This window comes from Oculina patagonica, chromosome 1 (genome assembly GCF_052425735.1).
Source record: "Oculina patagonica isolate OP01 chromosome 1, crgOcupat, whole genome shotgun sequence".
In the NCBI taxonomy this organism is placed as follows: Eukaryota; Metazoa; Cnidaria; class Anthozoa; order Scleractinia; family Oculinidae; genus Oculina; species Oculina patagonica.
The window spans coordinates 5,379,109-5,404,317 of record NC_135758.1 but is presented as its reverse complement, the minus strand read 5'-3'; the positions used below and the strand labels follow the sequence as shown (position 1 = coordinate 5,404,317).

Genomic DNA, 25,209 nt, shown 5'->3' with positions numbered 1-25,209 from the left:
GTATGCAACGCATTCGACGAGTCCGAGTTTCATGAACTAATATGTTATTTCGTAATTGCCCAGCGGCTTCCAAATTTTTCCCGCCAAAATGACATTCGCCACACAATAGGCCATATTCACGATAGCCGCCATGATGGTTTTCATATTATAATGCAAATAAGCCACGTTGTCTGCCAAGGGAGCAAACATTGAAAATGATTTCCTTTCTTAGAAAATCGGCTCATCGAAAAAGTGAACTATCTGCGCCCAAATCACATTTGATAGCCAGGTTATGAAAATAATGATTACATTGTTAAGGTCACTTTGAAAACACTGCTCGGTTACTTGATTTGTTAACTACGCAAGCCGTTTTCGTTTTCTCGAAAGCGCCAAATTTGCGTAAAACTTAGAATGTGTTTGCCACAATTCTGAAACCAAAGCATGGTATGAAAAAAAATATCAGACGTAGTAAAAAACCAGCTAAAATCTGTCAATATAAGCTTGCTTGTCCCTTCATGAATCACTTGTCTAATTTGCATTATAAAGGGAAAACAGACATGGCGACTATCGTGCATAAGGTCTATTGGCGGGCTGGCGGCCCGTTATCTCGCACCCGTAAACGTACTCGTACTAGATTATAAAAGTTCCATATTCCCGCTAACTGCCTCAAAAGTGTTTTTTTTTTCTGGGTAACTGTTCTTGATTTTTCATACTTTTGTAGACGGCTTTCAGCTAAAGGAGCTGTCTTGCCCCGTATCAAGTTGTAAAAATATCGCAGTCATGCTTAACACGATTGCTGGTAGACCAGTGTTGCAATTGCTCCGAAGCCCACAGCTGCCAGGCAAATTCTTTTCCACCACGCTTTTTCTCTCTCCTCGCATGCTTCACCAAAGATCTGATTGAACGCTTCCTGTTGAAATAAAAACAAGTGGTTTACTGAGTGTTTTTTAGCTGTTTTCTCCTTGCAATACCCTTTTTGTACAATAAGGTTCTTTGTGTTCTATATAAAGAGCGTTGTGATCAAGATTGACCAAGTTTTATTAAAGGGATACTGTCACGGGGATTTTAATGCTTACTACGGTACTAAAATTGGCGAATAGGTCTTCGCGTAGATGAAGTGCGCCTAGTACATCAAGATGGAAATATAAAGTAAATTGTTGTTGAAGGAAGAAAGGAGCCATAATAATTTTTAGATGTTTTTTGTCCACAAGGACAAAACTTGAAAAAATCTGCCTGACTTTTTCAAGTTGAGATCTAAAGTTCCTGATGGCATTACAGTAATATTACTTGTTTATCACTTCAGTACACTTGCATGGTGATTATTAACAAAATTGGACCACTATTCGTAGTTTCAATATGACTTTAGTCTCTTGAGTTTTTGAAGTGAAACTGGTGACATTGTCCCTTTAAGAACATACTATAAAAAAACATTGTTATTTAAAAGGAAGATGGTATATTTTGAAGGAGCTATACCACGGGGATTTCGCAGATTCTTGGTCTAAACTGTTCTGAAATTAGTGGTAAGCAACCTAACTCATAAAAAAAACATTATCTTTGAACATCTAAAGAAAGATATTTCCGGATAGAAATCAAGCTAATCGTCGATTTTTTGAAGACGCGCGGAAACAACTTGAAAAGTTAAGGCTCAATTTTTCAAGTTGCAATCCATTTCTATCCTAGCTATCTGCAACCAAAGACGCTTGTTTACAGTTTCAGTGCTCTAATATAGTAAGTTTTAATAAAAATAGACCATGCATTATTTTTAGGTTTTAGTGTGAGGCTACGACACAAATATAAATTTTGGCTGTTCAAAAATATGTGAAATCCGTGACAAAGCACCTTTTAGGAATATGCTGAGAACATTGTTACAAGGACGATGGTATATTTTAAATGACACAGGCATTCACTAAAAAAGACAGCATGTGAAAAAACATCATCTTTTAACATCGTTAAGCCCGGGCCAAACGAGGATGAGAGAACGTTGATGAGAGTTCAAACTCTCGATCTCGTTTGGCATGGAACTCGCATGTACTCTCATCGACTCTCATGCGCTTTTATGCGCTCTCATCGACTTTGAAGGTGTTCAAATTTTTCATGAGAGTCGATGAGAGTTTTCTCTCGTTTGGTCCGATATATCAAATGTGCTTGTTTGGCTTAATTTTTTCCCCTTTTCCAGGCTTAGCAAAGTTTTAATTACCAAAGGTCTTGCCAAATTGCGCAATATGGCAGGCTGTGACAAAACTTTGAAATATTTTATCTAGCTTGGTGTAAGAGTCAAAGAGTCAAACACGGGTTTTATTATCCAAAAAAGAGAGCTGTTTTAAGTCAGAGCTTTTAATTGTGTTCCATGGTTCTGTTGAGTGTGTTTGAGAGGAAAAACATAATTTTTCAAGATCGCGTGTACGTGAGCAATTTACTTGTCATCATCGTCATCAATTTTAATTAGCTTTTGCTCTTGAGCTCTTTTACTATTGAGCCAAAATTGATGATATTCTTTTAATGCAATCTTATAATTTTGTATTTGCTTAATCAGAAAATGTTTTTGCCCTAAAATTAAGATGAACGATATTTTAACACTAATCTAGCACTCATCTTCTATATATATCCAATTTTCATTTCATTGATCATAAGCATATCGAGCTTACATTTTACAGCTTTTTACGTTGTGTACCACTATGGTAGCAAAGACGAAAATGTCGCGAAACGGCTCAATAGCTCTGCACATTTTTGAGAACCACAACCACGAATATTTCTCAGGGCCGTAGCAGCTTTGAGGCAAATTGAGGCATTTTTCTTCGTTTTTGTTGTTGTTGTTTTTTGTTTTTGTTTGAATGGGAGAAGCAAATACCTAGGAAAATAAATTAACCACGAACATTACCTAAGTCATGATTTTTTTTTCTGGCATTGGCCCTGTTTTCATGCTTGTATTTGGGAATAAACGCTGTCTTTTCTCTTTTCCATATTTATTTAAGGAGAAGTTTTTACAGCCGATAGACTTCAGTATTCATGTTTAGCGAATGATCGCGTGATTCTAATGTAAGATACAAATTCATTTAAGTCGAATTTGTCTTTGAATTTGTCTTTGTCTGATTGCAGGCTTTTTAAGATCCCTGTTTGCCAGATCAAGCTTTATCTTCTATCTTTATCACATCAAACGTGTTACTCGGAGCGTGGGAAGCCAATATCATTTTCGCGTTTTTGTGCGTTACGATATGCGTTACTATACGTTACGACATTTGCTAAAATGAGCGTTAGTACATATATTCTGAGCACGTAGATTAAGGATCGTTCGCTTAATAAATTGGATTAAAATAAACAAATAATACGTCACAATGTTACTTTTAAATGGCAAAAACCACAACTTGGTATACGTAAACTATTAGCAGTGAAAAAAGGCCAAGGGCATAATAATAAAAAGAAAATTCATTACGAATAATAAAAACTCGAAAAAAGTCTAGGCTGACTGTTCAAGCTTCACTATCCGTGATGCAATCCTCATTTAGACGGAACAAAAGCTTCTTGAGTCAATATTTGTCAAAAGCAATTTGACATGCAAAATAACTCTTCATTTTAGCCAGCAATTTTATCAGTTAAAATTTTCTGTTTATGGAATGTTTCGTTTATATTTGCGATATCTCTGCCCTGTGTGCTGTGCTGATAATTACGGTGTCATATTTCGTTTTCACTGACGAAGAGTATGATCCTTCTCACGTTTTTTACTTTACTTCATAAATTTATGCAATACACGTAGTGCTATGTTAACATGATTTTTCTATAAAACTGTCACGAGTTGCGTGGGAGAAAAGAAAACGCCGTTTTGCTCCTAAAAACTGAAGATAAAAAACATTACAGTCTTGATTTATACTTCCGTTTTACTAATTCAGGTTCGTCACTGAGTAAACGGAGTTTGAGTTTAATCTCAAGTAAATGATTGAAAAAGAAAACATACTTTAGTATTTGCTGGAAAATAAAAATGTACAACTTTGTGGCCCACCTTAAAGCAAGAAAGCCATACAAATTTATTGATTGCTTGCTTTTTTTTCAAAATAAGCTATTACTTCATCGCGTGTGTTTCGCCTATTAATGATAACAGATCCATTTCAGTCTGTCTGTGAACGTGCATTTTTCTGTGGGTTATATGAGTATTGAATTAAAAAACAAAAAACAAATATGGCGCGTAACTTGACTTCCATATGCTGAATTCCTACAACAAATTTCATTACTTAATTTTTCATTTTTTTTTTCTATCCGCTTTGTATCCAGTATGTTCTGCACTGCCGTAAAAACCTTTAAACTTGAACCCAGTAACCTAGCAACAGCCGAGCGATCGACTTTTGCAAAAAGTTTGCGGCTAATTTTTACATCGCAACTTTCTTAAGGAATGGAACTTAAACAATCTCCAAGTTTTTATTTGCACTCCTAAAATGCAAGCTTTATAGTGCAAATTCATCTTTTCTCGCGTTCAAGCTATTACAAAACCGGCTATAAACATGTAAAGAGTCGGCCAGCAATGTAAATGCCTTGTATTTGCAATTGTTTGGGTTTTCGCAGCACAAAGCACTTTCGTTATGACAAGTTATTAATATAAACACTGTCGTGGAAGCTATTTATATAACTGAAAGTATTTCGTCGACAAGCCATGCCAGAACTCATTTTTCAAATTTCACTTCCTAGCTTTTGAACCTGAAAATTGTGTTTCATTTCTTTTATTTATACTAAGAAAAACCATGGATATTTTCGAAACATTTTGCTTTAACACCTTAGACCTCAGAAATAACGTTTCAGCAAACAACCTGAGCGATCGTGCTAAACTTCAAGAACTTCAAATCAATGAAATGCAACTGTTTAAACATTGTCACAAGCCAACGTCCCCAGCAGAAATATTAATGCATGTAGGCTTTTGAATATGATTACTTTGAAGAGCTGTGATACCGTCAGCCCTTTGTTATCGTTTATTTTAAATTTCTTGATTAATAGTCCTCGCTGTGTGAGGCTCTCTATTTCATTTTGTTACCAGTAAATCAAACGATTTATTTTGTTTCAGAATGCAACTAAAATTACAGTCCCAAATCGCAAAAAAACTCTAATATAAAATTTATCTGCTGCTCTTTCTAATAAGCATTTTCGAAACGAATTTGCATTTTACATTGTGTAGGATTTTCTTTGTCACAAAGCCGTATTGCAGGCATAAACATAAGGCTAATATTTAACAGGGAGTTCTAAGCTCACACTGGGAACTTGTTCGTCCTTTATATTCACACTGAAAGGCACATTGTCCTGATATCTTTTAGAACGAGGAAAAGCAGGATGACCTTTAAGCTGGATAAAACGGTAAAATGCAATTAAATAAAAGCTGTTGCATAGGTGATTCTGTTAAAAACATGTAAATATTAACTTTTTATTGCTGACTGTAGCGATTGTTGTAGCTGGGAGAGAAGTCCCCGTAAATATTTTATATGCATGAAGAAAATTTTTCCTTGTCATCCAGGCATAAATTAAACAACCTAGGAACTTAAATTTTACGAAGCTGTGACTAAAACGCTGAACTATTTCTTAATAACTCTTGAATTGCTAATATTCATTTAATATTTTATAAATTTTGCTAAAGATAGCGGCTTATGGCGACGTCAAGTCAGACTCTGGCTTTAGAACTTACCCAACCACCATGTGAATAAATCCATCCCGATAAGCTCGAAATATAATTTCCAACCCAGTCAATGATTTCGTCGACGTCTTGTTGCAAGCCATTCCCCATGCAATACTGCGCCAGTTTGGCTCCAAATGCGAAGATAGCTACAATCCTGCCCCAGTTTATTCCATCACGAAACACCTCGTCTGCAACTTGCACGAATTTCGTGTGCGCGGAACCGCTTAGAACGTTCAATCTGGCGCACATATTGGCGAGTACGACGGCGTGACGTTCTTCAAGTTCGTCGGAAAGTTTTCTTAAAATTGCAGCGGTTCTTGTCGGTGGAGGACTTGCTTTTCCGATGCGATACGTTACAAGGTCGTAAGCTAAACTACGAGCTTCCTGCCTAACTCGCCGGATATCCTCACTATCTGTATCTTGATGCGTGATTCTGCTTTTCTGCAAACAACTCATTCTGTCTTGTACTGATTTCTTCAGTTGTATTTTGCTTTGCTTTTTCTTCAACTTAATCACTCGCACGTTTTTAGTCTTGTTAAGACGATACGCTCGTTTTCATTAAGGATATTTCTGAAAATTATTGGCTTGCGAGGTAAACCCTTAAAACGCCACCTGTTACGTGCACTAGACGGGTTTCCCAATTCTTACTGGTTGTTTCCATGAAATCAACGCCTATGATTGGCCCGTGACTGTCAGATGGGTGAATCAATTTTCTTGTGGGCAGTATTCATGTTCAAATGCACTGATGAAGTGGGCAAATATAAATTCATTCAATTTCTTGTGACTGACAGTGAGCTCACATGACACGTATTTCTATTGGCTTCCATAATTTTTAATTGCGCGAATTCTTCCAGTGGAATCGCTCGCCTTGTCAGTTCTTCGTGAGAACCGATTAACGAAGTGAGAGCATTTCCCCGCAGGGAAAAATTTTATACGCTATTTTTGGTTCGACCTTGGCAAATTTATGCAGCGAACAAATATTCTCTTCTAAAACAATTGATAAGAATTCAAATGAGGGAATTGTCAGCGCTCTGACCAGATTAAAAATCCGCCCACTGCTAAAAGTTCCTCACGTACTGAAGCGAAATATTTCCATCACGCAAAATGAAATCGTGTTTGTTTTATTAGTTTTAAGTCATTACTGTAGCAAACCAAACGAGTAAAAACTTCAATCGTTACAAAGGCTATATGCAATAGTGACAATAGAGCGTTTCTAAGGCAACATTGCATTCTGTCAAAGTTGTGCCATTCATGAAAATTCATATCGCTTCTCTTGCACGGAAACGACAGAACATTCGAAGAATCTTTTTCAAGCATGATCAATGAGTAAAAATTATTGAATAGGTTCTTTCTTTGGCGTAACGTGCTGCACAGTGATTCTCAACTAAATGCGCTATTTAATCTTGCTTTTATGCATGCCGGAAAACTCGATGCTAAATATTTGGTTAGCAAACGACACGCACAAAATGCATTTGCAGGAAAGATTCTCAGCAGACGGTGTCGTGAATTTTTCCAAGGTCATGATTAGGTAGATAGGGCGCCAGATTGGCTACTTTGTAAATTCTCGATCCATATTGAAAAACGATTGGCTTTTAAATGAGGCCCTGTTAGGGCTTTGGGATTATGGATTATTAGGGGGTTTTACAGAGAAGAGATATGGATTATTGGCCACTAAGTTCGAAAATTACAGATTATTTGTGTTGCATTTTAAAGTTACGGATTATTATTAGTCATTATCTTTAGGGATATTCTTTTACAAACTAGGGATACGGATTATTTCCAAAATGTACCCAGTAAAATGGAGTGTTTTGACCCCTCCCCCCCCCTCGCCAAAAATAAGGGGGGGGGCTCTTAAATGGCGGAAAAGAGTTTCTCTTTCACGAGAAGTCAACTCAGGGATCCGATGTCAACGACAAGACCAGGATGGGCGTTATTGTATGAATCACGGGTTAATAACCCCGCGGTCAATAACACCTTGGTATAAAGACTGACAGTACAAAGCATGGCAATGTTATGAAAAGCAGGAATAAAAAGTGAATTTGTCACGCATGCAAGCAAACCGTTGTCCGAAAATTGGCGTTCCATATTTAACCGTATAAGGACACGCGCCTCATCTATAACATAGGATTAGATCCACGTCGCCATTAGGATCTATTTTGATGCGCAGGTCCTTGGTTACATAGTCATTAAAAAAGGAAAGGCGTTTCAAAAAAACGCGTTTCAATGTTCCTTCATACCAACGATCTTATATAGGTCAAAGAAAAAGGAAAATGACCAAGATTTTTTTAATATGCGCCTTTCAGGTGATCGCCTGGCAAATGTACAGAGACACGTCTCTTCAGTGCAATTTGAAAGAAGTGTATTGATGGCATAAAAATGACAGTGTCAGAAAAAAAACTGATGTCATTTCCCATGACTGAACAGTGCCAAGTCATCGAGCTAAATACAGTCGAACCCTCCATTAGACGGTCACCTTTAGGGAAATGGTAAGTAGCATCAGGTGTGGTAGAAACTTCACTCTATTGCCAGGAAATCAAAAGATCATCACTTAGCATAATCAAAATGGAATCACGTCAAGACGATAATAAGGGTGTGTTTGAATGTTTTTTTTTTATTAGTCGTCACGTCTTATTTCAGACATCTTAAGCAAGGCCAAACTACGCCGTGTATTTAATTTTTGGTAGCCGCTTAAAAGAGAACAAAAACAATAGTCGATTCCTCATTGGGACGGCCAAAAGGTGGAAGCAAGATAAGGGTGAAAACTGGTTAAAATATTGTAACTTCCAGAAAAAACAAATTTAATAATTGCCTATTGATTCTATCCTGAACCAGGAGCGACCCCTACCCCCCCCCCCCCCCACCTTAATTCTTTGCATTCCTCTACACTTTTACCTTTAATACTCCTTCCCTACAATTTATTCCTTTAACTTGCAAAAACCTTTTTAAAATAGAGCAGCAAAAAGAAATCATAGAGATGACCAAGCAAACGATTCTTGATTTGCCTCAAATCCTCTGAATCTGAATCATGTTTTACAATGACGAAATTAAAACTGAGCAAAGTCTGCATCGGGCGCGGTTTCTGCAGCATGGAGCGACTTGGAGTATTTCTACTCCCCCCTGGATGGGATGCTAGTCCATCGTTCCATTTACATACCTGAGTGGAGAGAGGCACTACTATGAGAGTAAAGTATCTTGCCCAAAAACTCAACACAATGAATCATTCAAGTCATCAGCCCACTAACCACGTGGCTACCACGCACTTGCCAATACTAAAATAACTTTTATAGTCACCTTTTACAACTTCCCAATCGGAAAGTCTCGGTTTTGCTGATTCAGTTGTCAACGCCTTTAATCAGGGATAAAGGGATCGGATCACGATCTACAATTTGATAAAATTTGCCAACACAGCAAATTTTCAGCAAAAATTGTACGAGCATATCCAATTTTGTTCCTATCTTTATATAGTTTACAGGATTGTTAAGTAACCTCATACGCACAATTTCGGGAATGCGTGACAACATCTGCGATCGAATCTGCGAGAAACAAATTTCGTGACATTCATGTCACGTCACCTATAAATTGTCACGTTACCTTTAAATTGGTTATTCTAGCCAGTTTTGTCGTTTCTCGTTAACAAAGGCTCAGGATATGCACTTGAAAACAGGATTTAAATGCACAATGAATGAGCAAGCACTGAGTTAAAAATCAGACACGTTTCAGCACGTTGAAATCAGCCTCTTTCCGTTACGTGACCGTCCGCTCCGTCGGTGTGACCACAAATAAAATTATCTCCTCTTGCCTTTAAAAAAAGCTACACAGTTTCAAAATTTCAGTTCACTGGAAATGCGTCTTCATACCAAGGATCTTACATAGGTCAAAAAATGAAACTGACAGTGTCAAAAAAAGCTGATATCATTTCCCGTGATTGAAAACTTCAGTCAGCAAGCTAAAAAAGCAAATTTCCAGAGATGACCCTCTGAAATGTTATAACTTCCAGAAAGACCAAATTTAAAATTGCCTTTTCTGCACTGGACCAGGAGCGAGCCCTCTTAATTTTTTGCCTTTCTTCGTAACTTCTTTTCCCTTCGCCCCATTTTATTTCCATAATTGTGGAGATGACCTTTAGCAAAGTATTTGCCTTACATCTCCTAAATCATATTTTACGATGTAAAAGCAAAGTCTGCAACGGGCCAAGGGATCTGTAGACGTCGGAGCTTATCTCTGTAGCATGAAGCAACTTGTAGAAGATTTCTACTTTCCAGGCCTCTGGAGTCTGAGCGGGATGCTAGGCCATTGTACCCATTTAGACATCAAACAAACCTGGGTGGAGAGAGGCACTGTGAATTGGTGTTATGCACAAGGACACTCACGATTAGACTAAGAGCCCGAGTTTTCTATGAGCGAATAGTCAATGAGGCGAAGCCGAGTAGAAACTCTAAGGATTGCAGTCCAAAACCTACAATTAACCATTTAAAAGAAAGAGATAACCAACCAGAGCCAATCAGATTCGCGGATTCCCAAAAGAACAAGGCTGAGTTTCTACTTAAAAAGCGTAGACCATGGAAAACGTGATTAATTTGTTAAATAACCCAAGCCATGAGTGCGCTAACCATTAGGCCACCACGCATTTGCTAATACAAAAATAACTTTAATCACCTTTCACAACTTACCACCGTTTTTGCTTAATCAGTTGCCAGGATAAAGGAATTAACCTCTCGAGCGAGTCGCTATCCACAATTTGATAAAATCGGGAGCAATCGACGAACATACCAACAGAGCAATTTTTTACGACCACGTTCAACTTATTTCTTGTCCATATATAATTAGTAACTGAACGGGATTATTTGCCCACTTATTTTTTTTTCCTTTTATTAGAGAAACAAGTAGCCTCCTACGCAGATTTTGGGGCGTGCGTGACAGCGTCTACGAGGAGCAAAATTGCGTGATACATTCATGTCACGTCGCCTACTGTCGTTCTCAAGCCAGTTTAGCCTTCTCGTTCACAAAAGCTCGTTCACTCTCGTTCAAAAAAGCCCAGGATTCGCATTATAAACTAAGTTTTAAATGCGCAAAGGGCGAGGAAGCAGTAAAAAGCAGACTTGTTTTAGCACAAAGCCGGAATTTATTAGTTTACTTCCTGTGGCTTGTTTAAACCTGTTTACATTTCATGAGAGAGAGGGTGCTCACGTGACCATCCGCTTCGTCGGTCTCTACAAATAGATTTCGGAGAAAACTTTAACTTCCTGCTTTACATGCTAATAGGGAAAGTTCCCTGTTGTCCACGTGCGGCCAATCAGCGCCTGACATGCCGTGCTAGCAACATCGGTAAACGCCATTTCCGATTTGACGTCAAAAGGGTTTTCCCTTTTCTCTTTTTGTTTAAAGGTCATTAGTCATACGTACTTACGTCACTCCGATGACGTAAAGGTTCTCAAATAAGGAAGTAAGCATATAAAAGGTCACGATTTTATCCGAAATTTATTATTTGGGAAGAAAACTGAGAAGTTATCGAAACACAAACCTTCAATTGAATCAAAACGAAGCTCTCTGAAGTGAAAAGCCGTTTATCAGGTTAGTTAAATCGAATGATGTTATCGTACTACTTGCATGATTCACACTTAGTGTCAACGAAACGTATTTTAATTTGTCTTCGAACATTTCCTTTTAATTTTGATATCACGTATTTGATTTGTCTCACCTAAATTACAAAGCTAGCTGGTTTGATTTGAAATGTAAACCCAATAGCTGATGTTTCGTCTTTCTAACGGAGATAAAGGCTACAGTCTTCGATAATTTCATGACCGACGTTTGTATCATAATCACACAGGCTTGATGGGGTTCAGGTTCTTCAGACGAACTGACAACACAAGCGAGCCCCAACCGAGACGAAGATCCTCTATCTTCCGCCGAAGAAGTCGCCATTCTGGAGGGTCTAGAGAGGAGAGAAGCACACAGAATGAAAATAATTTAACGGTCCAACGGCCTATCGGTCAATGTTGCAAAGAGCTGAGGAGATCTAGAGAAATTGGCGAAGCTTTGAGAGCGATCGGCGATGATCTTAATAACAGCACCCTGAGTCTTCACTCTGCAACGTAGTGGATAAATGGGACTACTTAAAAGAGGAATATTTTGCGGTGCTGATGCGATACCTGGCAAGCCAAGCTAAGAAAAACTACGACATAGTAGGAAAATTGAGAAATATTACAGAACAGGAACAACGAAAGCCAAACAAAGCTTGCAGACGGCCGCTTTGCCTATGAAGATGAAGTATTATTATTTTGAATTGATTTGATATTGTAAATAGCACTGAATTTATACAAAAACGAGACACTGATGGACTTTATGATGCTATATTTATTTATTGTATAAAAGAAACGGAATTAAACGTGTGGCAATTCACTCTAAGTACCCTCGTCAATTTACGCGTGTCAAATGAAGCGTGTCAATTAGCATGTTACATTTAAAGGATTTTTCCGGTTCCGGTTTCCTTTCCTGGATTGCATGACGCAAGTTGTCATCAAGCGTTTGAGTCACGGACAGCGGACATCGAATGTTCTCTTATTTGGTGCGTATTTTTGCAAAAAGGCCCACAATTTAAATAAACAAAAGTTGTGAATGCTAAAAACGTCTTCTACGTACTTCACTAGGGACCTTAAGATACCAGGACGGGACGAGCTAGGACGGCTACCGGAAGTAAATTTAGACAATCAGGCATGCGCACGAGACCTCTCGACTCATCTCCCGGCCGTCCTCTTCTCGTCGAGGACGGCATTTCACCCGATTTGCCGTCGTATCGAGAACGTGAGTATTTTACGCTTGTTTTAGCTCCGAAAATGTTCTAATCGACGTTATTTTCGGTTATACCGACGAGAATGTTTATTAAGTTCGCATTTTTCGTGATTGTAGCGTAGAAATACGTTGAATTTCGACAAAATGTGAAAATATTCTTCGTCTGTTCATTTGAGTTTCAGTCGCTATCACGCCGGTATCGCGAGTGATCAAGCGGAAAAGGAAACCTGCAAAGAAAATTAATCAGTGTAAGTACAGTTGAGAAAATTATGTATGAACGAGTGCACTGAAAGCATCTGTCGAGCAAATTTAATAAATGTACATAAAAAAATCGATCTTCAGTTGTGAATACCCGGCCGGAACTTGATGTTGTGTTTGTTTATTGCAAATTCTTGTTAAATACAATTACAGATGCAACATTTGCACGAAGTTAGGATTGTCGACAGGATTTTTGACGCTCTGGTGAAAAAAGGAAAGCCACTGCTTCTTTGAGAATGTGATTGTACCCTTTTTTCTAGGTCACTCATCTGAACCAGGCCAGATCGTTTCGTGCAGTGTTTTCGTGTTAGTTTATTCATACGGAAATGTTGAATCCTTTATTAAATACTTAGGTGTTTGCTTTATATAAATCAAGAAGAACAAATTCAGCGTTTTCCGTTCATAATCGTCTAAGTTTGATAGGAAATGATTTCTACCAACTCGAAAGGATTAGTTTTGTAAAGTGCTTTTATAAAGCTCAAATTATTGACGTCGCCGTCTTGTACGAAAATACACATCTTAAGCATTTTATCTTTAGCGACATGACGGGACCCGCGTGAATTTCCCGCGGCCACTGCCGTCGCCGTCCTGGCCTTCCCGTCCTCGTATCTTAAGGTCCCTACTGATGAAAGGGGAAAGCGTGCCAAAAGCAATAACTTCCGGTTGGCACCCATACTGTTTTGATAAGCTGAAACTGTATGTTCTCATGACATTTCAAAGTTTTCCATGACCTAAGTTTGACCATTTTTTTTTTTGAAATTTTCCAAAATTATCTTAATTTTGGGTAAGTTTTTACTCTTTTCTTCACAAAAATAACTTGCCTATTTATTTTGTACTATCAATACCTTTTTCCAAGACTTTCCATGACCCAAACTTAAATTCCATGACTTTCCAGGCCTGGAAAATGAAATTCTATAACTCCATGACTTTCCAGGTTTTTGCATGACCTTTATGAACCCTGCCTCCCAATCTCCCTCTTGATACCCCAGGGTCCCCCCCACTTCAAGTTAGATACAACTTCCCTTGGGGGATCCCAGTCTCTAAGAGCTCCTGGGTTTTTTATGAGTTTTTATTATTATTATTATTTTTATTCATTTAAACAAGTCAATACAAAATGAAAATACTTACACACAGGAGGTGAGATGTTTTTCAACTGCCCTGTACTGCAAAGACTACCATTACTAAAGAATTTCTTGACCATATTTTATTACCTTTTTATTGTTTCTTTTTTTTTACAAATAATGAACTTTGATAAAGCAATGACCATAAGAACCGTATCTGTTTCACAGAAGAGTGAAATGGCAGTTTGACTTTGCTAACTATATATTTATATATTTACATCACAATTATTATTTTAATAACAAGTGCACTAGATTTTTGTAATACAAAGAATACGTGATGTTCCCAGAAATAAGAAAAGTTGGACAACTCTTTTTCTAGCAGTCTTTTAATTTGAAAATAAAATGTTTTTCATAATAACGTTTTTGTACACAGTATGTTTTTACAAAAATGTCTTACTATTGGATATACCCTCCTCTTCTAAGACAAAAATATTAACAACTGAATTTGAAATAATAGAAGACTAGTTAAAAAGGGAAGAAGATTGCGTGAAAAAAGGAAAGGCTTTTGAGAATTATGTAAGTTGCCAGTAAGACCGGTTGTAAATCAGCGTTTTGAATCAGCCAATCACAATCACGTGTGGGTAGAGTTGCCATGGCAACATGTGCTGACAGGAACTCTGACATTTTCACATCAACTCTTCCTTAAACTGTCATGGATTATGATTGGTTGAACTACATGAATCCCATCAAAATGCTGTCAAAGAGATGTCAAAAACTAATTGGAAAATAATATTTGGTAAGTACAAGCTGTATAGACTTATCACTGTAACACATAATATTTAAAATAAAATTATAAAACAACTCATCTAAACTAAGCTACTCTTATTTACACACTGAGGGCGACCATTGCTATAAATTACCGCTTCTGAGTTTTTATTTTATTTTCTTGACTCTTTCTGTCAATATCTGAAACCTCTAGTGTGACTTCCCCAATCGAGTCTTTGTTTTGTGATGCGATGGGGGAAGCTGCTGCATTCAGATAGTGAGAGCTGCTCAAATTGAATTGTATTGCATCTGGAACTTCCTCGGGATATTCCTCTTGTACTTGAAGAAGCGTCCGTGATCGAACTGCAAGGAATCATTTTAAATTATATTAGATTGGGAAATCAGCTTCTTTTGCAACGTTCAACGGGCAAGTGAAGCATGGCGAGCGTGGTGTTATGAGAATTTTGGGGAGCTAGCAAAGCTGACTTTCAGGCTAGTACATCCTGGCTACAACTTGCCCAAAGGGCACGCTGAAAAATTTCATTTCTTTGCACCTGTAAATTTGGAACAAGTGTTATATTTTGCCTTACAAGGAGGTAAAAGAAATGGGTAAAATGACCACAGAAGTGTGAGCATGCCTTTAATACTATATTTCCACTCATCTGACACAAATACATGGCAAAAATAAAGCGGTGATGAAATAAATGTAGAACCACAGAACTTGGGCATCGCAGATAACATTTACGTGCAACAAACTGTGGATAACACACAGGGCAGGGGGAAAGAACGAAAAAATAGATTTTTTTATCTAGCAAACCGAAAATGATAGTGACGATAATGAAACTTAATTATGATGATAATGGCACTTAATGCTGCATGACAATAAAACTACATGCATTTTTTTACCCTTTCATGTACATGTAATTTTAAAACAATTTGACTTACCGATAGCTGGGGCGTATGATGTCACAGAGTTCTCCTGTTCTCCTGGCATTTTATTGATGGGAAAGAGGACCAAACCAAAGGCCAAAAACAGCACCATCAAACATGTTCCTGCTTGAGCCTTTGTTGGGTGTGTGGATGCTACGAGTGCTTGGAGCTCTTTCAGCTGATCAAGAAGGGACCTAGAAGGACATTAATTTTGCGTGAACATTGGCTGTTATAAACCACCAAGATTGTTACTGTTGCAATAATCTTTAATGGTAATTTAGTTATTAGGAAAGTTCCATAAAATAAGAACCATCCCTACCTGTGAAAAGTAGATAGCCCCCCCTTCCCAACCCTCCCCCAAGGAACCCCCACCAACATCTTGTATAAAGAAATCTCTGATATTAAATTGAGAACCCCAAATTAACTTCAGCTAAGCCATTTTCAAATATAAATATATTTCAATAGTTATTTTACTTGACTCTGAAGCTCAGAGAGTTGGGTAAGAAATTCTTCAACATAAATAATTTCCTGTTTCTTCTGATTGAGTCCCCTAACTGTAGAGTTGGTTATAGTACTCACTACTGTGATTTTGCAAATCAATTTTATTTCTAAAGACCTCATAACTCACTTGTTTTGTTCCTCCAAAGTGTTTACTTTCCTGGACAAGTTATGGTTAAGTTCTGTGCAGGCTTTGACCCTAATACAAAATCAATTAAAAAAAAATCCAATCAAGACAATTAATCAATCTCCACTTATCCCACATTCACACATCTAAACAGCATTTCATGAAAATGTTTCATGAAAAAGTTGACACGAACCAAGTTTTATGTTTGAGGTGGGGTTACGTTACCTTTTCTCAAGTCCATCAACATAATCCTTCTTCTTTCTTCTACTGTCTTGTGCTGATTGCTAAAAGTAAAAAGAAAAGAAAAAAGTTTTATTACCTAAAAGTAAAACACATTTGAATTGGATTTTATATATTAATATGGCCGCTGACCACTTCATCAAGCAACCGACGTCAAAATTTACCTTGTTCTTTATTTTTCTCCTCACTTTCTTCAAAACTTTTTCTTCAGCCTACAGCAACGAAAAAAAAAACACGACACAAACTTCTTAATCACTGGAAACTAGACGGCAGAAATACAGTACCGCTCAAATATAAGTTACCACCGTCTCACGAGATGCATCTCGTTTCTCTCGAGAAGTTTTCAAATTGTTTTCATGAAAGATATGTAAGATCTGTGCATCTTTTACAACAAGTAAAACAAACTACAAGTACAGTTACAACAAGCTACCGGTACACGTGCATGTGTACATTATTCTTGTCATTATATTGTTTTTACCTTAGTGAGTGGCAAATCTGTGGGTAATGAAACGCCTTCCATTTCTAGCAATCTTTGTTCCTCACTTGAAAGAACCAAGATCTTTGACTGATGAAAAAGGAAACAATGTTACATTCAGTTAACAACCTGGGATTCAATCAAGTGTATCAATTTACAATGTTGCAAGAAAAAAGCATTTTTTAATTTTAATTAGTGGTAACGGTAAGGGTGATTTAAAAGCTCGTCAAGCTTGAGTCACTGGTATTCGATTCCGAGATTTTAAAAACAATTCCATAATATATATCCTGTAGATCTGTCAGTAATATGTTGCAGGGTTCAAAATAAAATTTCGTTTTTAGCCTGAATTTGTCGGCTTTTTTTGCCAAGGCTCATTTTTTCCCGGCTGTTAAAAGAGCCATGCATTTTCAAGGGACACCATCCATTTGCATACATGACGTAACCATAGGATGTACCCAGAGGTTTGCAATGTATTCTGGGGCAATTTCAAACACAGTCAGCCCTTTGCAAGCTTTCGGAAGTGATGGAATGTTTTACGGCATTTCAAAAGAATGGATTGGAGCAATGTGACTTCTTTTCTTATTTTGAGTGTTTGAGAAGTAAATAAGATCTTCCAATATACTTTTCTGGAGGGACAAAATACCTGAGAAGGTGGGGCAGCCCGTTATTCACCTTAACACAGAAATGAAGTCGTACATGTAAAACCGTAAAACCTAAAGTTTTAGGCGCCAAAAATGAAATTTTGGTCGCATTAACGCAGTGAGTCGCACTCTCTAGCCCTGTAGCTGCTTTATTGTCTGATATGAAATGTTTACTTCAACATTCCAGCAACTTTGATTTCAGTTGGCCGATCAAGGCATAATATTCTATTTCTTCCGTAGTAGCCGGCAAGTGTTGTCAAAGTGCTGGCTACCGCCGACAGCCGGCTGTTATTTTGAACCCTGTGTTGTAGCTTAATTTTATATTTGGTTCAAAATTTCAAATTAAACCAGAGATAAATTTAAATCACATGAAACCATATCAATCCACATCAATCAACACATGAATCTATACACATTAACACAAGAATCTGTCCAGTGCTTGTGTTATACATACCTTGCTAGTATAGGAAGAGGTTGGCAGACTGACAGAAGTCGTGGATTGACTGGTTGTAACTGAGGGTGACATTACTGTTGTTGGTAGGCTGGATGTGACAGTTGTTAACTCTGTACCATTGGTGCTTCCCTCAAGGTCAGGAAGATCAAAATCAACATTCCACCCTATCAAGACAACGGTAAAAGATGGTTAAAAACAATATTGGACAAGGATTTTGCCAGATATTTTTTTAAATTACTAAAAAAAACATTATTCTTGAAAACAAAAACATTGCATACTCATATGGAATACAGTTACATGTACACTGTATCTCTCTCTTGATGGACTTGGTCCCTTTAAGACGGACACCTCCATAAGATGGAAACCTTGTGGGTCCCATCCCTGCCATTTCTTAGTCATTTTACTATAACTAAACTCCCTATAAGACAGACACCTCTCTAAGACGGTCAGTTGGAGTCTGCCCCGAAGGTATCCATTTTACAGAGAGTTGACTGTAATGTTCTTTCCGAAGCCCTAATGAATCTTTACTGTAAACTTAATTTATGAACACTTATAATACATGCACGTATTCAATACACTATGAACTCACCATTCCATTAAAATGCCATTAAAATCCCTTGAAAAGGTCATGAAATTGATTTCATGGCCCATGAAAGACGCAAAAATGATTTTCATGGCCATATCTGTGGCCATAAAATTCCTATGAAAAAATGGCAAATATTTTTCATGACCCATGAAAGTTAAAATTGGCACTTTCATGGGTCATGAATTTCCCTTGAAAAATCATGTCGAATAGCAATGCACCATGAAAACATGCCATGAAGTCCATTTTCACAATTTTTCATCACCCATGAAAAAAAAAAAATTTATTGAAGGTTCAATTTCATGACTCATGAAAAATGTTTTCATGAGCCATGAAACTGAAGAGTTTTCAAACTCTACAATTTCATGGCTCGTGAAAAACATTTTCATGACTCATGAAAGTAAACTTTTGGATCATAGAATTTTATGGTCATGAATTAACCATTAAAAAATTCATGGTTTATGAATTTTGCATTAAATTAATGTTGTCCTACTTAAAAATTAAAGAACATTCAAGATGAATGACAATAGTTGAGTTTTAAAGTGGCTAGGCCACTGTATTACAGTTAATTCTATTCATTTTCTTTAATTAAATTGGCAGAGGAAATTGGTGTGAATAAATGAATTTCTGGCATACAGTATATTGAAAATGAAACTTTCATTCAAATTGAGATAAACATGAAAAAGGTCATGCTGACATTTTTCAAATTAACCCACAATCTGTTTAAATCTTCTTGAATTTTGCTCATCCATGCCCCTTTTTGCTTTTTTGTAAGTTCTTATTATGTTAGTCAATTCTACGAACAGTTGGTCAATGCCAAAGTTGCCTAGAATTGTGTGACATCTGCCTCATTAATGAACAGGTTAAAATTTTTAACAAAAACAATGTAATTTATATACAATTATATGCACTTGATAATATTGCTAACTAAATTATATTTTAATTAAGCAGGAAATACTTTTAAATTTCTACAATATTATAAACCCAGGGGGGTACTCGAAGTATACATGTTGGGGGGGGTCCGACAGAACTTCATATTGCAAACCCCCAAAAAATACACAAGCCTAAAATTTTAGACCCAAAAAAATACCTGGCATCAAAATTTCCAAACCAAATGAATATTTTTCTGATCCACTGATCGCAACGAAAACCTGAAACGAAAAGTTTGCTCGGAGATAAGACCCAAAAAAATACACGTAAGACCTAAAAAATACGTGACAGATCTCTTGACCCAAAAAAATACCGAGCGTATAAATTTTCAACCCAAAAAAATTCGTTGGATGCCCCCGTCATGTATACTTCGAGTACCCCCCCTGGGATTATAAATGAGACACTAATATCGACAAAAGAAAAAGAAAGTTAACATTGGCTTTGACTGAACTAACCTTCCTTAGAAAAGTTCAATGTACACAAAGTACTCGCAAGAAGGGTGAATGCCTGGATCTGGGTATCCCATCTCTGGATTCAAACTAGTGATCAGAAGCTATAAACTACACTTTGCAGTAATATTAGCACAAGCCTGTACTATTGTCCTAGCCATTCGTGTTGTTATGATCTTATTAAAATGAAAATGTTTCATAAGCCATGATCACATGGTTTCATGGCCATTAATTTACCATTAAAATAGTGTTTGCTAACTTAGAAATTAAAGAATATTCATCATAAATATCAAGAATAGAATTTTAATGGTTCATTATTAAACATCAGATTCTCACATATCAAAAAATGCAATGTCATGAAGCATACATGTATTCCTTTGGTAGCGGTATCGGTTATAAATGTTTTATATGTGCATTGGTTGATGTTTAAAACTTTTAGATCAACAGGAAAGAATTTTGGGCTATGTCCTTTTGTACCAGTGCACAAGGGAATAACCATTGTATTGTTCTTGTTTGGGAGTCATTGTTTAGCTGTTGTTTTTTGTTTGGCCTTTTGTGTCAGCTCTTGTGTACCTGTACACCTGGTCAAAACCGAATTCAGGCACAATTATGAACAGTGCACAAATTCAAGAACCTCAAGGTACCATAACTGTTTCATTGTGTAATACAACTTTCACTTAACACTCTACTGGTCTTAATTTATAAATACTTACATTCCCATCAACAATGTTCAAACAGCAACATGTACATATGCATCGCACGTACGCTTGATTAATTTTTAGTTTGATCTTGAAAATCCACCATGCGGGAAACTCGCATCGTTGTTATTGCTGATATACCATATGCACACAAAATAATTTCCAAAGCAGTCAGTTTACCGTTTGGAATGCTCAAGGTTGAGCGAAAAGATATTGCAATGGAATCCCACATAAGTTTCATGGAGCACACTCCACAGTGTTCGGGAGCGTTCGAACTCCTCAAGTTCCAACTTGACTAACCCTATACTTCGTCTTTCTCTCAATGAAAGTCAATAATGTCCCAAATCCGTTAGTAAAATTGCTTGGAACCATCATATGCTTCTTTAAACGTTTCCTGGCTACTTTCCAGACAACAGAACGCCATTAAATGGCGTAAAAAGCCGAGTGTGTTTGTGAAATTCGGCTACACGCACCGCCATCTTGGATTTGGACGAGAAGGCCCTGAGAACCAGTTAATCTATCCCATGATGCAAGGCTCTTTTTAGGCGCGCGATTTCAACGGTCGAAGAACTGGCAGAGAACCGAAGAACTATACCTCTTGAAATGATTCTAAAAGCAACAAAATCAAGATTTTTCACCTCTAAAAGAGAATGTGAGTAGAAAGAATCGTGTGGTTTTTAAAAGTAATAGTTTAGATAAAGGTTTTTGTAACAATCCCCTCGGAATTAATCAGCAGTCAGTGTGATGTTGATCTGCATACATGCATAAATGTATGCTTTGTTCCTGCAATTATTCATAAATAAGCTTGAGCTGAAGCTTAAAGTTGTTTTAGAAACTTATTTAAAAGATAGCACCTAAACTTGTGATAGAAATCGATCTCAAAGTATGTTTCTGTTATGAATAATTGTGCTATTAAAGTGTGTATTCCACGCCCAGAGAAGATCTGATTTTAATCGAATGTTGCTTTGTGCTTTTGTAGGTATTGCAGCAGAAAAGCTCGATGAAGACATTCACCAACAGAGCAATGTCATGATTTTTAAAAAGCTAAGTGAAAAACAATTCACAAACATGACTGATGATCGGTACTTTGAGACTTTTTAATCATAAGAGGGATGTACATCTAGCAGGAAAATGTAGTCTTTGAAACTTGAACAACTGTAAATTTGAGGGCTTTCAATGGCAGTCACTACACATGTTTGTCACATGAGAAATCCTGCAAATTTAGTGAGAACAGTGAAATAAATAATCAAAATTGTTTCTGTTCGTCTTAAATCTTATGTGGGCTGCTTGATCTATTGGTATCAGTCACCAATCTATATATTAGCTGTTAATTAACCATAAAGCTGTCTGTGCATGGCTTGTGACTCATTCATTGTATTTTGGTGCAGTTTTGTATTATTGCTTGTTTTTGTTTCTTCATAATATTTTTTGTGTAGCACAGGGCATTCTCGTATCTATTTTAGTTCAATTTTATAGGATTCATTATTTATGGAAGTTTAACGGCAAACTGATGTTACATGTATTTGTGTGCTTGATTTACCCATGAAAAAAGTGAAATTTGTTTTAAGGCATTTTCATGGTGCTTTTGGGCCTTTACCTACCCCATGAAAACTTTAGAGAACCAGATGGTGTCTGATCATGAAAACACCATGAAAACCATCAGAAATTTTCATGGTCAATGAATATTTCCATATTCAAAGGATATTCATGAGCCATGAAACTTTTGAACCCATTAAAAGCCCATTAAAGTCAACACCATGAAAAAACCAGGCTTTATTTTCATGGTCTATAAAAAACCCATGAAATTCTGTATCTTGCTTCAGTGAACTTTCATGGCTTTTTCAGGAGTATTTAAAGGACTTTCATGTAATGTGAGGGATTTCATGGGCCATGAATATGGAAATATTCACAGGATTTTCATGCCTTTTTTATGCCTTTTTCATGGCAAAAACCCCATGAAAAAAGCCACGAAAAATCCCATGAAAAAGCTTTGAATATGTCATGAATTTACCATGAATAAATTAATGGGATTTTCATGGGTTTTGAGTTTATAGTGATACTTACCGAGGTCAATTGTGAAATCTTCACTGTTTTGTGGCAAACCAGGTGATGATGTTGAGCTAAGAATTTCACTCAACTCGGCATCGTCCATGGCACTGGGACTAGGTGTCATGTCTGAATCAGACGAGGTGCTTTCGCTGCGAGGTGGAGAAACACTACCAAAGTCTGGAAAGTCTTGTCCAAACAGAAGATCCAGAATCCCATCATCATCACTGTTGCTGGTAAAATTATCCTGTGGAAAATTACAAAATTAATGATCATTCCAAAATTCTCTGATTATCTTGTTGAAACTTGGTATAAAATTATGTAGAGCATGATATCCATCTGTACTGATGGAAGTAGCAGCAAATACTTAACTTCTATTTAAATTAATAATTACAGCTTTTTCTGTATTACATTTACAAAAAAGTAGGAATGATCACAACCAAAGAGAGCAGATTCTTTACTGACAGGGGAAAACATAATTGATATCAATTTGAAAAGTGGATCACTGACAATTACCGGTAACAACAGTATGCATTTCTTTCCCAGGACATTTATGTAATTTATATTAGGGCATGCAATCCTTTGGAAATTTGAAGTTGTTAAAATTATTTAAAAAATAATAAACCCTGATAGGGGTGTCGAATGGTAAACGAGAGACTTTGCGAGACGGCGAGACTGATATCTTTTCTACGAGCCCGAGACCTTTTTACATGTAGCTTCGAAAAAGAAATTGAGACTCCGAGAAGGCGTCAAAGAAAAATTCAAGATGAACAAGACCCCTGAAATTTGACTAAATTTGTGCGAGACATGCATTTTCTGAAGGACCATTCACCACCCCTTCTGATCAGCAAACTTTGTCCAAAATAATTGAATTAAATTTCCACAGGCAACTACATTTTGTACAATCATGTGAGCCAGCCAAAAGCTTTCTTTGACAGGAACACTGTGAATGATAACAGTGAGTTCGTTCCTCTGCTACACATGTAGCTACTGGCCGGCATATCACAATACATTTATGTGTAGGTGACAAGCATGTTTGAACAAAACATGGTTTGGTTTGACAATAATATACAGGACAAGGCATCTAAACACACGTCATCTTTCCAACAAGTTGTTCACTACACATGTGGCTACAGCTGCAACTCTTTTATAAATGTAGAAAATAAGAAAGCATGGCATGACTTGGCAATACAAAGCAGGAGCCCCCAAATACGCCTGCCCTCTCTCAAACTTTTTATTTAGCAGCTCACAGACTACAAATTCAAATAATATATATGATGCAATTTCTTTTAGCTGCATGTTAACCCAGTTTAATTTAGCATCTCATTGGAACGTGTATTTCTGAATACTAAGTAGAAATTATAGCTTTTAATTTCCAAGCTGAAACTGAAATGTCAACGGCAAACCTGTCGTTCAAGCAAGAATTTAGAATTTGGAGAAGAAGCGAATCGAATGCAGCGGACTTTGAACGAGCTTAGAATTTGTTCGGTTGTGAAACATGCGTCAGATCAACAAACTACATATATTTAGAACACTGTAAGAGAGGTATCTATGCAGTTAACAACGAATAGACGGTATATTTTGCTTACAAGCTTTATACAATGATAACTTTGTCTGTCTGCCAGGCCAGCTTACCTGAGCCCAAGCGTTGAGGAAATCCGCAGAGCTCGAAAACAAATCTTCCTCGAGCAAAATGTCTTTCTTCGCGTAGAGGTGATCCAAGGAAACTGTGGAAGGAGATACGTCTACCACCATTTTGTCGAATTATAAGGTTTAAGTGAACACAACCCTGCCAACATGTACAGTTTATACGTGGAGCAAAACTGTATTCCGCTTGTTGTCAACCGAGTGTTCTAATTTTAGCATCAACGTCATGTTAGGAATCCTGACATGTTGGAAATGGTGACGTGGCAAGCCCGCGCAGCCGGAAATACTCCGAACCAGGCCTTCCGCGGTAAAAAGCAACCGCGCGTGCATCTCGCATCCTCCCATATGTTTTCAACCGGGGCGCCCTGTTTTCAACACAGCACTGAGTGCAGTAGAAGTCTTTTCAATTTCAAGAGGACATTAAATAAAGCAAGTTTAAGAGAGAGAAACATCTCAGCAGCTACATCAACTCTTCTAGGGGGTTGAATTTTTAGACCCCCTTGGATCGACTCAGAGAAGTAACGCGTGGGAGCGTTTCATTTTGTTTATCCGCACCCACGCCGCCAAGCCGATGAGGGGTATTTTTTCAAAGAAACCGACAATTTTTTTCAAAGATGTTGGCAAAAAACTAATTCTTCGGATTTTATTTTTCAAAGGGCGCTGACAAAAAATTGAGGGTACGGATTCCTTCCATCTTGACGGAGGGGGCGGACAAATGGAAACGTCCCGTGATGCGGTTGCTCCACTGATCAAGGCAATAGCGAAGCGCGCGAGTGACGTCATGACTCAGACAAACAAACCAGATTGGGGAACGATTTCCCTAAAACACTTTCTAAAACAGCCAGTGTTCGAAGACACTTTGTTAAAACGAAAACTTCGCCTAGATTCCCTCTATTTCTCTCAGAACACGCTGATGCTTTCTGAGCCTCATGGGGGTATATTCATTTGCATTCTATTTTTACACCTCGCGCGCTTTGCTAACATTCTCCATT

General features: G+C 37.3%; 2 protein-coding genes and 2 long non-coding RNA genes across 4 annotated transcripts; 2 read left to right on the top strand and 2 right to left on the bottom strand.

Moving 5' to 3' along the window:
* Positions 1-260: 260 nt before the first annotated feature.
* Positions 261-6,232, bottom strand: LOC144652671 (apoptosis regulator R1-like). The gene is made up of 2 exons (XM_078512743.1): positions 5,636-6,232; positions 261-889 (listed from the first exon to the last, which is right to left on the bottom strand). Exons 1-2 carry the CDS (start codon positions 6,080-6,082, stop codon positions 764-766), a joined length of 573 nt encoding a protein of 190 aa, XP_078368869.1. The 5' UTR covers positions 6,083-6,232; the 3' UTR covers positions 261-763.
* Positions 6,233-10,858: 4,626 nt separating this feature from the next.
* On the top strand, positions 10,859-12,025 carry LOC144652659 (uncharacterized). Its single transcript, XR_013570570.1, has 2 exons — positions 10,859-11,197; positions 11,454-12,025. It is a non-coding gene; the product is annotated as an uncharacterized LOC144652659 (long non-coding RNA).
* Positions 12,026-13,860: 1,835 nt separating this feature from the next.
* On the bottom strand, positions 13,861-24,468 carry LOC144652649 (uncharacterized). Its single transcript, XM_078512731.1, has 9 exons — positions 24,206-24,468; positions 22,589-22,817; positions 17,865-18,028; positions 16,773-16,859; positions 16,459-16,506; positions 16,280-16,338; positions 16,058-16,126; positions 15,445-15,623; positions 13,861-14,862 (listed from the first exon to the last, which is right to left on the bottom strand). Exons 1-9 carry the CDS (start codon positions 24,323-24,325, stop codon positions 14,651-14,653), a joined length of 1,167 nt encoding a protein of 388 aa, XP_078368857.1. The 5' UTR covers positions 24,326-24,468; the 3' UTR covers positions 13,861-14,650.
* Positions 21,088-21,781, top strand: LOC144652665 (uncharacterized). Its single transcript, XR_013570580.1, has 2 exons — positions 21,088-21,176; positions 21,504-21,781. It is a non-coding gene; the product is annotated as an uncharacterized LOC144652665 (long non-coding RNA).
* Positions 24,469-25,209: the final 741 nt, after the last annotated feature.